This window comes from Volvox carteri (genome assembly GCF_000143455.1).
Source record: "Volvox carteri f. nagariensis unplaced genomic scaffold VOLCAscaffold_20, whole genome shotgun sequence".
Lineage (NCBI taxonomy): Eukaryota > Viridiplantae > Chlorophyta > Chlorophyceae > Chlamydomonadales > Volvocaceae > Volvox > Volvox carteri.
Window position 1 is genome coordinate 112,379 of NW_003307563.1, and position 13,346 is coordinate 125,724.

A 13,346-nucleotide genomic window follows, 5' to 3' on the forward strand; every position below is an offset into this window, starting at 1 on the left:
AAGCAGGGGATGTTGAGAGTAAGAAGAGAAGTGGTGAGAGAAGGAACGAGAATCTTTGGACAGCGACGGCGGAATGCCGAATAATACATTGCCGCTGCTCCTGTTTCTTACATCGTGGCGCCCCGACGTGTAAGGCCTTCCCTCTACGCACATTCCTTCACATGCCCTCCCATCCACGCAGCGTTGGCGGAGTATTGTGGTGTGTTGTCGTAATCCAAGCCCGCAGCATACAGAAGGATGTAACCTTTTTAACTAACGTAGCATTCTTGCCATTTTGCGAGCCATTACACAAGAGACTTGATAAGAATCAGGATTTGTGTTTTCCCCTCTGCAATTTCAGAATACCGTACTGCTACGAATTCTTCGCGCCACACCGTTCGTGGGTACCCCAGAAATGTAGCTGGAATTTTTCGTTTTGTTACACCAATTCGCGAGGACTGTCAGTATTTATGGCACACATTTGTTTACGTGAACACACATTTCGCGGGGCTCCAGGGAAGCCACAACAAGGAGCGACAGCGTCAAAGCTCCCAAACTGCTGGACATATCGTTTACTATATGTTTACGCAGAAGAACAGAAGACAGGCCCGGTGGTGCGGCACCAAAGTCAGGTGCGGTTTACCAAACGCCCAGTTCTGGCTTATCTACACCATGTACACGGCGTACGACACATTCGTGCCAGACAGTTTCGCGACAAGCAAATAATTTTCCCCATAGAGCTTTTTCCACTGTGACACACTTCGTGGCCCAAAACGAAAGGTGTGGCGCGAAGAATTCGTAGCAGTACGGTAGTTCATCATCTCCATCTTCGTCATGTCGTCGTATCATTCCATAGTTGCGCAAAAGAGGAAGGGCATTTGCAATTGCTGAGATAAAAAGTGAATTTCCAGCTTTGATAAATAGAGGAGAAAAGAGGAAAAGGACAGTCTCTCTCCCGTAACCGTCTTCCGATCGCCCGTCACGGACCTTGTTGTTGTCGAGGGGTTTATTAGGGAGGCAATCACAGGCGCGTGGGCGGGGCGCTCCGCTCTTATATGGGCCTCGTTGCGAAGAAAAATAATAATGAAAATGCCTTATGATGATTATTGCAGAGTTTCGGAGCCGCCTGAAAGATATATCAATGAATTCGATGGTGTCGTACAGATGTCGTACAGTACTGGTATGTATAGTAGAGAGCGGCAGGAGACATATGGCGGCAGGAACCCGCAGCAAGTCGTCAGCGCATATGCCTTCTGTCTTGTCGTGGAAAAGCGCCATTCATAAGCACCATTCATGCGTTCCACCCGGTCTGTTGCTTTTAATTGACTGGAGGGAAATCATCCCCTACTATGCGGAGACGCACAATTCTAGGATTTGAGGCAAACGGAAGCGCGAAAAAAGGGCCTCGGGATTCTTGAGGGAAAAACGGCTTGGAGAAACGGCCAGAGGAGAGCAGGTAAGATCCTGTAGGCCCTGGATAATACAACTTTGCGGCATTTCTGAATTTGCCTGAAGTCAGTGGGAGCCTGGCCCCTGTCTGCCTGGAGCTCCTAGCGTAAAACGATAATCTCCTTTCCTTACGTGATGTGGCCAACAATGATGTCAGCCTTTTGGCTCCACAACTTAGTCACTGGCATTCGTTACTAAGGCCACCTTTTGGACCTTGTGTCGTGTGTACATTTAGCGTATGTTGTACACTGCCGTACACCCATCTTTTTCCTCATGTCGGCTTTTGGCAAGAAGTAACTTTTGCGCAGCAGCTCGCGGCTCAGTACTACTACTGGTATATCGCGTTTTGAGCCAGCAAGCCAGCACGTATTCCCCCTCTAATAGAAAGGAGACTCCCAGACTGATCTGTTCTGTAGGGGTTACGGTTACGACAGCAGTGCGAAATCCTCCACACGCACACATGTTGGTAAACCCCAGGTAAGGCCCAGGTGCTTGTCGCCGTAAGGGAAAAAAAGGGGAGAATGCTGAAAACTAAAGAAAGGGCGCTCAGTGCTTCCACCTCCCTAAATCCTACCTCGTATCGCTCCTGCAGGCACATAAGGGACGGCCCAGTGGCCCGCTGCCTAAAATATCTCTAGTATATATTCTTTTCTTTTTATTTTGCTCAGCATATCAGTTGTACCAAAGGTTTGGTAAACCTAGGTTACGTTGTTCTTAAAAACAAACCAAAATTTTGGTGTAGATTTGATATATGTAAATCAATGACATACTTGTTACCTGAGGAAACAACTTGTCAACACTTTAATAAAAATCCAGTTTTAACATTTGCCATGTCTGGTCACGACCCGCAGCAAACAGCAGCAGCCTCACCACTACACAACCGCCATCCCCCCTGCCGCGCTCTTCCCCGTTCGCGGGTAGTAGGTTCTGTCTGTCTACATGCCGCTGCCCTAATAGCGTTCCAAAGTCTTCAAAAAACTTTGGATGCCCGCCATGTCAAAAAGTCCTCCTAAAGAAACATATAAAACCACTAACCACAACGCACCCTGCAACTTCATATCGCCCTGGAGGGCGTCCTTTCCCCCGTTGACCCCGTTTCCTTTTTCCCACACTAAAAAACCCGGGGCATACTGTCCCATCTCCTTTAAAACCCCGTTTCGATCTTCCCCCGCTAAAAACGCGGCACGACACGACATACACTAGGGTGTCGCCAAGCTCCAAAGAATCTAGTCCTATCCCAACACTTCCCCCCAAACCTGCAATGTCGGGAATAGCCGTTATAGCCGCGTGGCGGCACACGCCTTCCCTGACATGACCCCGCCAGCAGTCCGTTCCGAGCTGTTCCGACCTCTTCCCCAGGAGTGTGAAGACCAGCCCCCACGGGCCCCCAGCACTACCAACAAGTGGTGCTCCCAGCCCAACATAACACAGATCGATGCAGCCAGAGAGCCCTGTTTTGAGAGAGGTCACATGCTCCACCCCAACCCACCTAGACATCGCGTAGAACAGCGGCAGCAGTAGCAGCAGCGGTCCTAAAGTACTACTCGCTGAACGGCTCTTCTGTCTACATCTGCCCCCTCCCCAAACGTGCATCAGCCGCCTATACCACAAGCCACAACAAGCCACACACCACGCTGCCGAGAAAAACTATGGCATCCTCAAAGAGCGCCCAACTCCCCAAGGTTGAGGTGGGGTGTGGAAACCCCGTCAAGAAAGCATTCCTTCCCCACACCATCTTCAGGAACCTCTCTCTGTCTCTGCCGGCATGCTGCGGGGCTGCGGGTCCATCGCGGCGCGCTGCGGCTTCTCGACCCTTCGAATTATCATCACCACCAATGTCACCATAACATCCTCCCCTACTGCCCTGGACCCCGCTTGGCCCTTGCTGCCGCTTCCGTAAGAAGGCAGGCACTGCCCCTTTAGTTCATGGTCCCCTAAAGGGGAGCGAAAGTCACCACTGGAGGGGTTCCCCTTGCGTGATGACTTTGGTTCATCTGCTGCTGCAACCGCACCACCACCACCACCACCACTGCCACTGCCAAGCAGCGCGCAATTCATGCAGCCCGGGAGTGATGGTATCAGCTCCCCCCAGAGAGCATCAACTCTGCTGTTGCCGTAACTTCGGGACTGCTACTGCCGCGGCGCTGTTGCTGCTGCTGCAACAAATCCGGTCAGCGTCGTGCATTTGCACGTCGGCACGTCGTCTACGCCCAAGCAGTAGCAAGACTGCAGCGCTCTGTAAGTTCGACGTGAAGTCACACATGTCAGGGTTGGCGTGCCCTTGGACTTAGGCGCTTATCCAGACAGCAGTATAGCGAGCAAGTAAGCCCCTGCACAAAAAACGATTCTCCATGGCTAACTAAAAATGGCAGCGCTGATGCAGAATGTGCGGGGGGGACATTCGTCTCTGTTGAGTCCCCAGTTGATCGTTCCCTGCATCATCATTATCATCATCATCATCATCATTATCATCATCATCATCATCTCCTGCCGGAGCCGCAGCCACAGCCGCCCGTTAATGTTGACGACGATCGCCCCCTTTCCATGCGTTGCCTTTAAGATGTAGCAGCCCCTGCATCTCTCTACCCCTCTCATGTCGTGAGCAGCAGCACAGCACCGCACAGCCTACATGCATGGACGGTGTCGTGGCGCTTTGCACGAAGATGGCTGCAAAACCAGCCAGCAGGGCTTAGCTCCGAAACCACTATCGTTTCTGCTGTGCATCCGGGCAAAGCGGCATCCCGACAGAGCCCCTCTCGCCCTCGCCCCTGTTGCCCACAGAGGCGCGAGACGGGAAGGAGCCGTTGCCGTGCGCCCAGAGCAAGTACCGCCCAGGTAGCCACTGCTTTTCCCCCCTCCTCCTCGGCTGTCCGGTGGTGCAGTGCCGTTCTGTGCTGTTGTCGCTGCTGCTGCTGCAGGGCATTCCGCAGCCTGCAACGTCCGCCATGCGCTTGTCCATTTTTGGGGAGTTACATGATGGGCAGAGCCGCCGTACCCAGACGCTCGGCCAGGCCCACGTGTGCACGGAGGAGGTCCGAAAGGTACGTAACCACCATCGAATCCTGTGGGGAGCAAGAAAACCGAAATTCGCGAACATACAGCAAAAACGTTTTGGTTGTTTTTAAACATACCAAATCCTGCCCTTTCGCGGTATTCGGACATCGCTTATTGTATTATAAGCTCACCACGCACAGAGGAAAGGTGGCCTAAGGGAGAATGCAAGGACGCAGAACTCTAGAGGACATGTACGCGATTGTACTGCTTGTTTCGTTTCACTCCTTCCTCGTGCCGTGCTGCTTTCTTCCGACTCCTATTTAAAGCAATGCTCTTTAGCAGGCCCTACGCGCCGATTCTTCCATAGTGCTTTTAATTGGACACAGTCCTCTTGTGAGAACCTACACATCATCACTTCCTCCACACACAAAAATCGACTGGAAAGGACCTCTTATCAGAACCCCTTCCTAGAGCCCTAGATAGATCTTGTGGTAAGGGTGGTAAGGGCAACTCTCCCCTCGAATCTCCAATGCCATCCAATGCCCCCGAAGCCGCTCGCGTGCCACCGACCTTATGCTCACCACTCAGATGTATGCGTTGCTGCTACACGATCGGCATACCACGCCATCCACATTTCCCCTTGTACAAAAACAAACTTGGGCAACACCCCATCAGGACCTTCGCGAGGACAGCCCGACGAGGACAGCCCGACACATAGACACACGCACGCGCATGCATGCAGAAGGGGGCTGCACGCACCTGCACGCTCTCGTTAAAGATGCGCTCAAAGTCGGGTCGAGCCAGGTGCGGCACCAGCGCCACCGTGTCGGCGAGGTATCGGCCAACTGCAGGATCGCCCACCACCTTGCCAGACTGCAAAAGAAAACATAAAAACATGGACCGGGATGATTCCGAAATAAATAAGGGAGAATCACATGTGTTAAAGTGGGCGGTAAGCGAACTGCCGGTATCCAAATTCCGAAAAGGGGTGAGGAAGGACAAGGGAAAGCGCGGGAATGTTTCAGGGTAAAGAGTCACAGGTGGGAAAGGAACAACAGCCGTATTAAACCTAGGCGCCAGAGAGAGCGCGAGCGTACATCTTTAAAGAGATCTACCCAACAAGCCAACCCCCAACGGCCGTGTGGCTTCATCTTCGGAAACCCCACGGGGTGTCAATTCCTCTCCCGCCCTTTCCCCCCACCTTTTCCCCCACTCTTTTCCCCCAGTTTCTGGCGGTAGGGGCCTCAATCCCTCCCCCCTGGCCCCCGACCCTGTAAACCCTGCGGCACTTGACTCCTGCTGCTGCTTGCGTGTACTTCCCTCTACATCAGCCACCCCGGCGGTCCTCCCCCCAAACACAAAGCCACTGATTAGCCTAATACATCGAACCCTAATACAATACATCGTCCATGGCCCCGCCGGGCTTTGAGGCACACATCCCCATTCGCGCGAAACTAGTAAAACTCGTATGCAGGCTCCAAACACCCCCGCATCCGCGCCTATGCCGCGCGAAAAGAAATCCACAATGCTTTTCAAGTTCCAAACGGTGCGTAATGGCCAAACCCTTGTCCACCTCGAGACAAAGGAAACTACCTTTCCCTTGGAACAGCTCCCCGCAGGCTGTTTTCCCCTTCCCCCCTCCTCCCCGCAGGAGGCCTCTCCCCCCCCGCTCCCCGCAGGCTGCCTCTTCCTCCCCCTCCCTCCCCAGGCTGCTTCCCCACGGTCTCCCACCATGACACCGTCCACGTAGTCCGACGCCTTCGCCACCAAGTCCGCCAATCGCGCCATGGATGCTGCCAGCGTCTCCGTCTCGTCGCTAAACGACTTGTTCGCCGTCTCTTTCTGGCGGCCGTCCGGGCTGGGGTCGTTGAATCCGGTCAGCATGAGCTCGGCTGGGGTGTTATTATTGAGAGGGAGGGGGGAGGGGGGTTTACGAGAGAGATAGAGAGAAGGGGGGTACTATTGCCAAGGGAGGAGTAGGAGAGACGGGAAAGGGAGGATTATACGCTGGGGTGTTGTTTGTTGTGTCGGAAAACGGGTCACAGGACGACAATCTGCGGAAGCAATATGTTGCAACTTTACAAAGTTCGGGAAGACGTGGTGGGTTTTGCGCTGGGAGAGGAGCTGGCAAATTTCATATCGGGTCAAACTTAGGGTCAAACAAAGAAACCCTCAGGTCTTTATAATGCTGTTGATGTGCGGCATGGCGCGGGGGGGAACTTGTGGTGGTTGATTTACTTCAATAAAAACTGCCATTAATAGCGGCGTCAAACATGGCAACTCAGCCAGGAAGGGCTAAAAGAACCCCCGGCCGAAAACCCAAATGCCCAAACGTTCCTTCCCGTCATTCAACCCACCTCCGACGCGCTCAATATCCCCAACGATGGTGTCGCAGGGGATTTCAATAAACTCCGTGGCCAGCACCTTGTCTCCCAATGCCAAGACTCGCGAAGTGTAAGCCTGGACGCTGAACTTCTCGTCTTTGAGCGTCGTGTCCACGACCATGTGTACCTGTGAAGAACGGAACAAGTCATGGTGCGTTTTTCTGATTTGTTTGGTCCCCTTGGGAAGGCCCGTGTGGCTGTTTGCCATCCGCAAGCAGGCACGCCAGCCCCCGCTGCGCTACCCAGGGAAGATTGCCAGGGATGCAAACCCACCGGGTGTGTGGACTCCTTGCTGTAGAATTCCTGGATCAATGCGTCGCTGTTGTAGAGGTCCGAGCCGGTTGCGAACCTACGTGGAGCTCCGTGTCAGAGCCAAGTCCGCCGGGATTGGCGCGAACTGTGTCCTTGCCGCTTACCAACCCACGATGGACTCGTGCGGCGCCACCTTTTGGTGGAGCTCAAACATCGTCTTGTGATGGACAACATCGACCATGACCTGCTCCGAGCTTTCGTTGTGCGGTACCACATAGCAGTTCTTCACCTCGATCACATTGTCAGCAACGACGCCAAGCAGAGTGCCGATAACTCTATCCTGGTTCTCCTTACGTCTAGTGTATGCATCGCAGATTGAGAATAGAACTACCGGGTGGACCTTAACAGACACATTACTGCCGCTGGGCAGGAGCACAGTCGCTGCCATGGCGGTTAGGCGTTCCTTAGACAGGGGTCAGAAATTTATATAGGCGGATGAAGGTAGGTGAAATATGCAAAAGTATAGGCTTGGAAAGGCAGCCCTGGTGCTTACCGCGGCGGCGCATGCCGTACATTGCCCGGTTTAACTTAAGTCATTTATTCTCTGTTAACACAATTGTCCTGGATTTTCTATACTACTATTCACACCCTGACGTTTTGTGGCTTGTTCCAGCATCTGAAGCCTTTTTGTATGCAGCATTCTTTTGTGTTTACATGGGAATTCGCCAAGTTTTCATGCTGTTAAAGGGGTTTTATATGCGAGGGGCACACTAAAACTGTTTGTCTGTGCTTTTGCCGTGTGTCCACATTTCCGTCAATGAGTAGCATTTTAACATGAATTGTATGATCATATTTCATATCTCGTGTTTGCAGCAGCGGAGGAAACGGGTTCCTCGTGCAGCCTTCATGGCCAGGTGTCACATGTAAGCTCTTCCACATAGGAGCCTCTCCAGACGTACCCTCATCAACCCTGACACGTTGACAGCAAGCAGCTGAAACATTGTAAGCGCACACCATCGCGTTGAGTCTCTGCACCTGACAGTCCAAAAGCCATGTCCAGAATGATCTGCGCCGTTGGTACCCAACAGAGCTCTGGTACCCAATCTTCCATCCTCCTAACCAAACGTTCCATGCACCCTTATGGCCTTACGACGCCCCCGTGATACACATGCGCTCACACTTACATAACAGAAACGCACTCCTCAGCGCACGAACTGAAACACGCGAGCACACCCGCCAAGCTACGCCGTTCATGTCGGCGCGTGTCCAAAGCGGTAAGGGTCTCCTCGAATTGCATCTGCTGTCTGCTCTGCAACGCAGCCTTGTATCGGTGCGTTTGCGCAGCTCAGCGGATGCTCAGCAAATTGCTCCTCCCTTCTCCACCCTTCTCGCGGAAAACCACAACCATCGGGATTGAGCCATCGGGATAACTTTGACCCAAGGAAATGCCCCCCTCGATGCATCTAGAGGTCTAGACATCCGCCTCCACCAGACAAGAACTGATGACAAAAGGGGGTCAAGCGCATCAATGACAGCGTGGCGGTCCGAGGGGTCCCTCCCGAGGGGTCCCTCCCGAAGTTACTGCGCTCAAGCGGGGCCGGCTGAATGCTATAGAATGCCGTGGTTTGATCTGTGCTGAGGGTGCTTTGCGGTGTCTTTACAGCTGGACGTGAAGGCGGGAAGGCAAAGTTTGCGGTCGTTGGCAACCCTTCCGGAACCCTCAATACGTGCCTGAGATCACCGTCGAGAATCAACCTGAGGCTGCTTGCATGGTGCTTTGCATCGCTTTGCGCCTTCAATTATGCTTTTGAGAAATTAGTTTGGTTCAGCAGGTGAAAAAGTAGGTGAAAAGGCAGGCTTGGGTTGCCGCAAAATGGTTGCAACAGGAGCAGACTTTCGAAAGCGCGTTTCAATCCGTCTGCAAGGAGGCAAAGCCGCGCGCGGATGTGCTCTTTTGGGGTTGCGGTGCACAAATCTTGGCGTTGCGAGGGGATGCGCGGGTGTTCTTTTTAGGGGACACGGAACAGGGACTGCACTCAAGTAAGCTGAGCACTACTGACAAAGGAAGTTCACACGATCTGGCCCTGTCATTGCTGCTGAAACAGCCTAATCTGCACTCTGTGCGCCAATTCAACTTGCCCTAAGTACAAGCCTTCACCGCAGCTGACGCGGAAGAGATATGCGCTGGGACGCTGTCTCCTCTCTTTCACACGCATACATTTAATTTTCCTACACGATTGCGCATTGTAGCCGTTACATTCTCTGTTGTCTCACATTGCAAATTATCATAATCTCGAAGGACCACAAAGGAGCCCAGATTTATTGGTCCTTCGTACGACGCCCGCTCTGTGCAGCATCCTACATTACTCTCTCCAGGTCCAAAGCGTCCGGATTTGACAGTCATATAATATATATGTCACGCCGGAAGTCTCACACAGCCTTAAGCTACCGTCTTCTTTTAAGAATACAAGGGCCACCTACTTGGGTGTCCTACAGCCTTACACCGTGGCGGCCAAGGCCTTACCTTACCACCTCTGACTAGACCAGGCAGGAGCGCTGGCGGACTGAGTAGCTGGCCCAGAGATGAAGGGCATACGAGAGGTTGGTGCGAATGGGTCGGGACCATCACCCCTGCGCAACGGGCGCCGCCGCGGTGGGGTGAAACATGCGCCCTTACATCTGAACTTGTGTCGGGCGGGTCATTATGTGCTCGCATGTGGGGGCGGACGGGTTCTAGGCTCACCGACCCACCCCTGGTGGCTGGGATGCTCTCTTCCCCCATCGCTGTTTGCCGTCGCGTTTAGGCAACACTTAAGCGCTTTGCGACCCACCTCGACCCATTCTATCTGCAATGACGTGTTTCTTGGAATGGTTTTGGTCAGTTGCCGACCGGGTGCTTCCGCGAGCCACGCGTCATTTCCCCGAGGCACCGCATCCCTGCAAGGCCGGAGGGAGTACTGGCGGCGGGCATCCATTCCGTTAAAAGCTCTCATGTGCCTGCTGTACACCATGCCTAAAATCCCTAGGCGCTGTGGTGGCCTGTGCGTTGCAACCCCATGCCGCGCGGTACTTGACAGCGGTACTTATTTTGTCGCAACTGCGGTACCCGCAACACAGCAGATCTGGCAGATACTGCATCCCTTAAGCTTTCCTATATCTGCGGTGCCCAATTTTGACGTTTGCGTGTCTGGAAGTGCGAAAGAAGGCACAACCCTTGTCTTCGCAAACAAACGGTCAGGCTGCCTGTAGGGAAGGTTCTCATCTTTGTTTGTAGCTCGTGACTGCTCATGGAACATTCAATTTTCACTGTTTTAATTTTGTTGTTTGTTTGAACGGTTTCCTCGGCGCAATATCTTCCACCAGTCCTACGTGTCCACAGCCTTGGGCGAAGCTCGTTCAGACCTTGTTATGTTATGTTCGAGCTACATAAGTTCAAAGTCACCTGATGTGCGCGCTCCTGCTTTTGTCCTGTTCTGCATGGCATACAGTCCTTTCACGCACCATCGACTCGCCGTACAACTTCATCCTCTGCCGTACAGTTACATTCGCGTGGCTTCTGCGGCCCGTTACATATTCAGGACCCTGGCAAACCCATCACGAGCGACACACATAATCAATACACACACACCACCTCGGCCCGGGATCACGTGCATGAGCGGAGAAGACAACCCGCGCCCAAGCCCCTCCTACCCCGTCCCCCCCGCTCTTAAACCCGCAAACCGCCAAACTCTCAAAACGAATGCTACCGATATTTCATCTAACCCAACCGTCCGCAACTGTTTATTCTTCAACCGCCAACCAACTGCCAATCAACTTAAATTAACCACCACGTTCCTCCGTCTCTCTGCCCTCCCCTCTAGTCGGCACTTGATTCTTGATTTTTTCTTGGCTTACATCATCACAATCATCACAATCATCACCATTCTATAACTCCTGACCCCCCTCCCATCCTCAATCCCCCCTCCCTAAAGGTCTATACGACAGAGCAGCTGTACGAACAGCTCCGTCCCAGGCTCTCCATCTCCGATGTGTGGTTAGCCCAACATCATCCGGATTTGCTCCGGGCTGCGGATGCGATGGTAGAGGCGCTGCAGAAAAAAGAATCCTACGGCGGTGGCGTAGCGCAGGTATGTGTATGGCATGTATGACATGTACGATGGACACGCATGCTTTGGGGTATCGTGTGCGGCCCGTTATGGGTGGGCATTTCGGATTATGGGGGGATCAGCCCGGGGCGTGTGGGTGGGGGGGTGGGGGGGGGGGGCAAAACAGAAGGCGAGGGGTGGGGGGGCTACGCCGTCACAAGACACGAAACACACAGGCATCCCTATCGAGGCTGAGGATTACAGGCCACATCCATCCAAACCCAATTGCCTCTTTGCTGCGGCACTGATAGCCACCATATTGAGGATCAGAAGCACGTCTTTAAACTAGACTGTCCGGTGTACGACGAGAAATCAGATCTGATCTGGGTTTCCCATGCTTCGAGCATTTGAAGGACGAGCTATGAAGTGGGAACCTATGAACGTCCTGGCAAGGATGCTGAAGAAAGCGGTGTGGCCCCACCGCATGGTCTCATTGTTCCTGTTTACGGTCGTCAAGTCTGCTTCAGGGATCACTTGCTTTGTCTGAAGTGCGAGGTAGGAGGGTGCTTGTAGGGGTGATGCGATCCGGCAGCCTTTAAGCCCTCGGCTCGTATTTTGGCGGGTTGCAGGTACCTTGGGATGGGGTGGGGTTCGTACCCCCACGAGCACGATGTAAGACACACATATACATACAGACATACAGACAGACCGACAAATGACAAGTGTGTGTGTGCATGCCACCACCTTTTGGTTCTCCTTTTCAATTTTGATTTGAGGACTCACTCCCCGTTTTATGACTCGGCTATTTCTGACTTCTCAAGTTAGTTAGTTAGTTCTTGCACATGTATAACCTTCCGCGATTTCCCCCCTCCCCCCGTTTTCCCCCTCGCTCGGCTCGTCTTGTCGTACATTTCCCCCGTCGGTTTGTGCGGTTTGTGGGTTTGTTTCCCCTCAGCGTGCGGCCCATTTGGCCTCGCATCTGAAATCCACGGACCCCGTGCTGGCGCGCTGGATGGCGAGGCAGCAAGCTCTGGAAGTGGCCAAGGCGGCGAAGGAGGCTGCTGCCGCGGCGGCGGCGGGGGCGGCAGCTTCCCCGTCCGCCGTCGACACCCCGCGCGGCACTGGCGCCGCTGGTGGGGTTGCAGCCGTCGCGACGCCGACCACAACATTGGCACCGCCGGCTGCTACTGCGGCGGCGGCGGCGGCGACGACGGCTGCAGCAGGAGCAGCAGTGGCCGGTGGGAACGCGGCGGCGGCAGCAGCCGACGCTGGCGGCAGCAGTAGCGGCGGCGGCGGTCGTAGCCGTAGCGGAAGCCCGAGCCCCACCAAGGGCCCTTCTTCGGCCTCCAAGGGTGGAGCGGGTACGGCACTCGAGTATTTAACGACGACGTTTGGTGAGTTTGATTGGTTTCGCTAAGGGAGAGGGAGAAAGTGGGGAGAGATGGGGGAAGAGAAAGAGGGAGAAGGGGGGAGAGAGGGGGGGAAAAGCGGGAGGAGGGGGGAAAGCGAGGGGGGAAAAAGCGGGAGAAGGGGGGAAAGAGAGAGGGGCCGAAAGAGAAAGAGAGGGGGAAGGGAAGGAAAGGGTTTCGACAACACCCTGTACGCAACCTCAACTGCAACGATCACAACCAACTCCCAACTGTCAAAACTACCAACGAATTCTTATCACAGCGCACCTTCGAGAGCAACGGACGTTGGTGATGGGGGACAAGAAAGACCGGCTTCTGAAGGAGGTCGCGGGACTACGACAGCTCCGCTCCGGAACCATCAATGTACTGCGGGGCGCCAAGGCCTCCGAAACCACAATGGCGGACATGCTATCAGCTCTCAAGGCAGCGGATGCGAATCCACAAGAAATCGTGATTGCGGCGGCGGCGCCGCCGCCACCGTTACCGACCGATGGGTCGGACCGGGCGGTGCCGATGGAGTTGTCGGACTCTATGCCGCCGCCGCCGCCGCTGCGCAGTAGCAGTAGCAGCAGCCCAGGAGCAGTAGCAGCTAACGATGGCGTCCGCGGTACTATTCATCAGACTCAACCCGTGGATACCAACGCTACTGCGACTGCTGCTGCCGGCGGCGGCGGTGGCGGCGGCGGCAGTAGCACCAAGGGATATTGGACAACTTGACGTGTGTGGTTTGGGAGGACTGGCGGGTAAGCGGCAGTAGCAGTGTGATGTCCGTGCATATAGCCCGGAGGATTTGG

The 13,346-nt window shown here is 54.2% G+C and overlaps 2 protein-coding genes across 2 annotated transcripts in view; one reads left to right on the forward strand and one right to left on the reverse strand.

Annotated features, from left to right (window-relative positions):
- Positions 1–4,397: 4,397 nt before the first annotated feature.
- eif3F (eukaryotic translation initiation factor 3f) lies at positions 4,398–7,527 on the reverse strand (the record flags this gene model as incomplete). Its single annotated transcript, XM_002950771.1, has 6 exons — positions 7,223–7,527; positions 7,080–7,155; positions 6,780–6,933; positions 6,154–6,314; positions 5,182–5,295; positions 4,398–4,490 (listed from the first exon to the last, which is right to left on the reverse strand). The coding sequence occupies exons 1-6, from the start codon at positions 7,504–7,506 to the stop codon at positions 4,398–4,400; spliced, it is 882 nt and encodes a 293-aa protein (XP_002950817.1). The 5' UTR covers positions 7,507–7,527.
- A 2,114-nt stretch (positions 7,528–9,641) lies between these two features.
- The window catches only part of VOLCADRAFT_91168 (uncharacterized protein), a gene marked incomplete at both ends in the record, with an annotated part of 7,027 nt that continues 3,322 nt past the window's right edge, over positions 9,642–13,346 (forward strand). Inside the window, 4 exons of the mRNA XM_002950662.1 lie at positions 9,642–9,659; positions 11,030–11,185; positions 12,495–12,537; positions 12,815–13,225. Coding sequence (XP_002950708.1) covers positions 9,642–9,659; positions 11,030–11,185; positions 12,495–12,537; positions 12,815–13,225 — 628 coding nt within the window. The remainder of the gene's footprint in view (positions 9,660–11,029; positions 11,186–12,494; positions 12,538–12,814; positions 13,226–13,346) is intronic.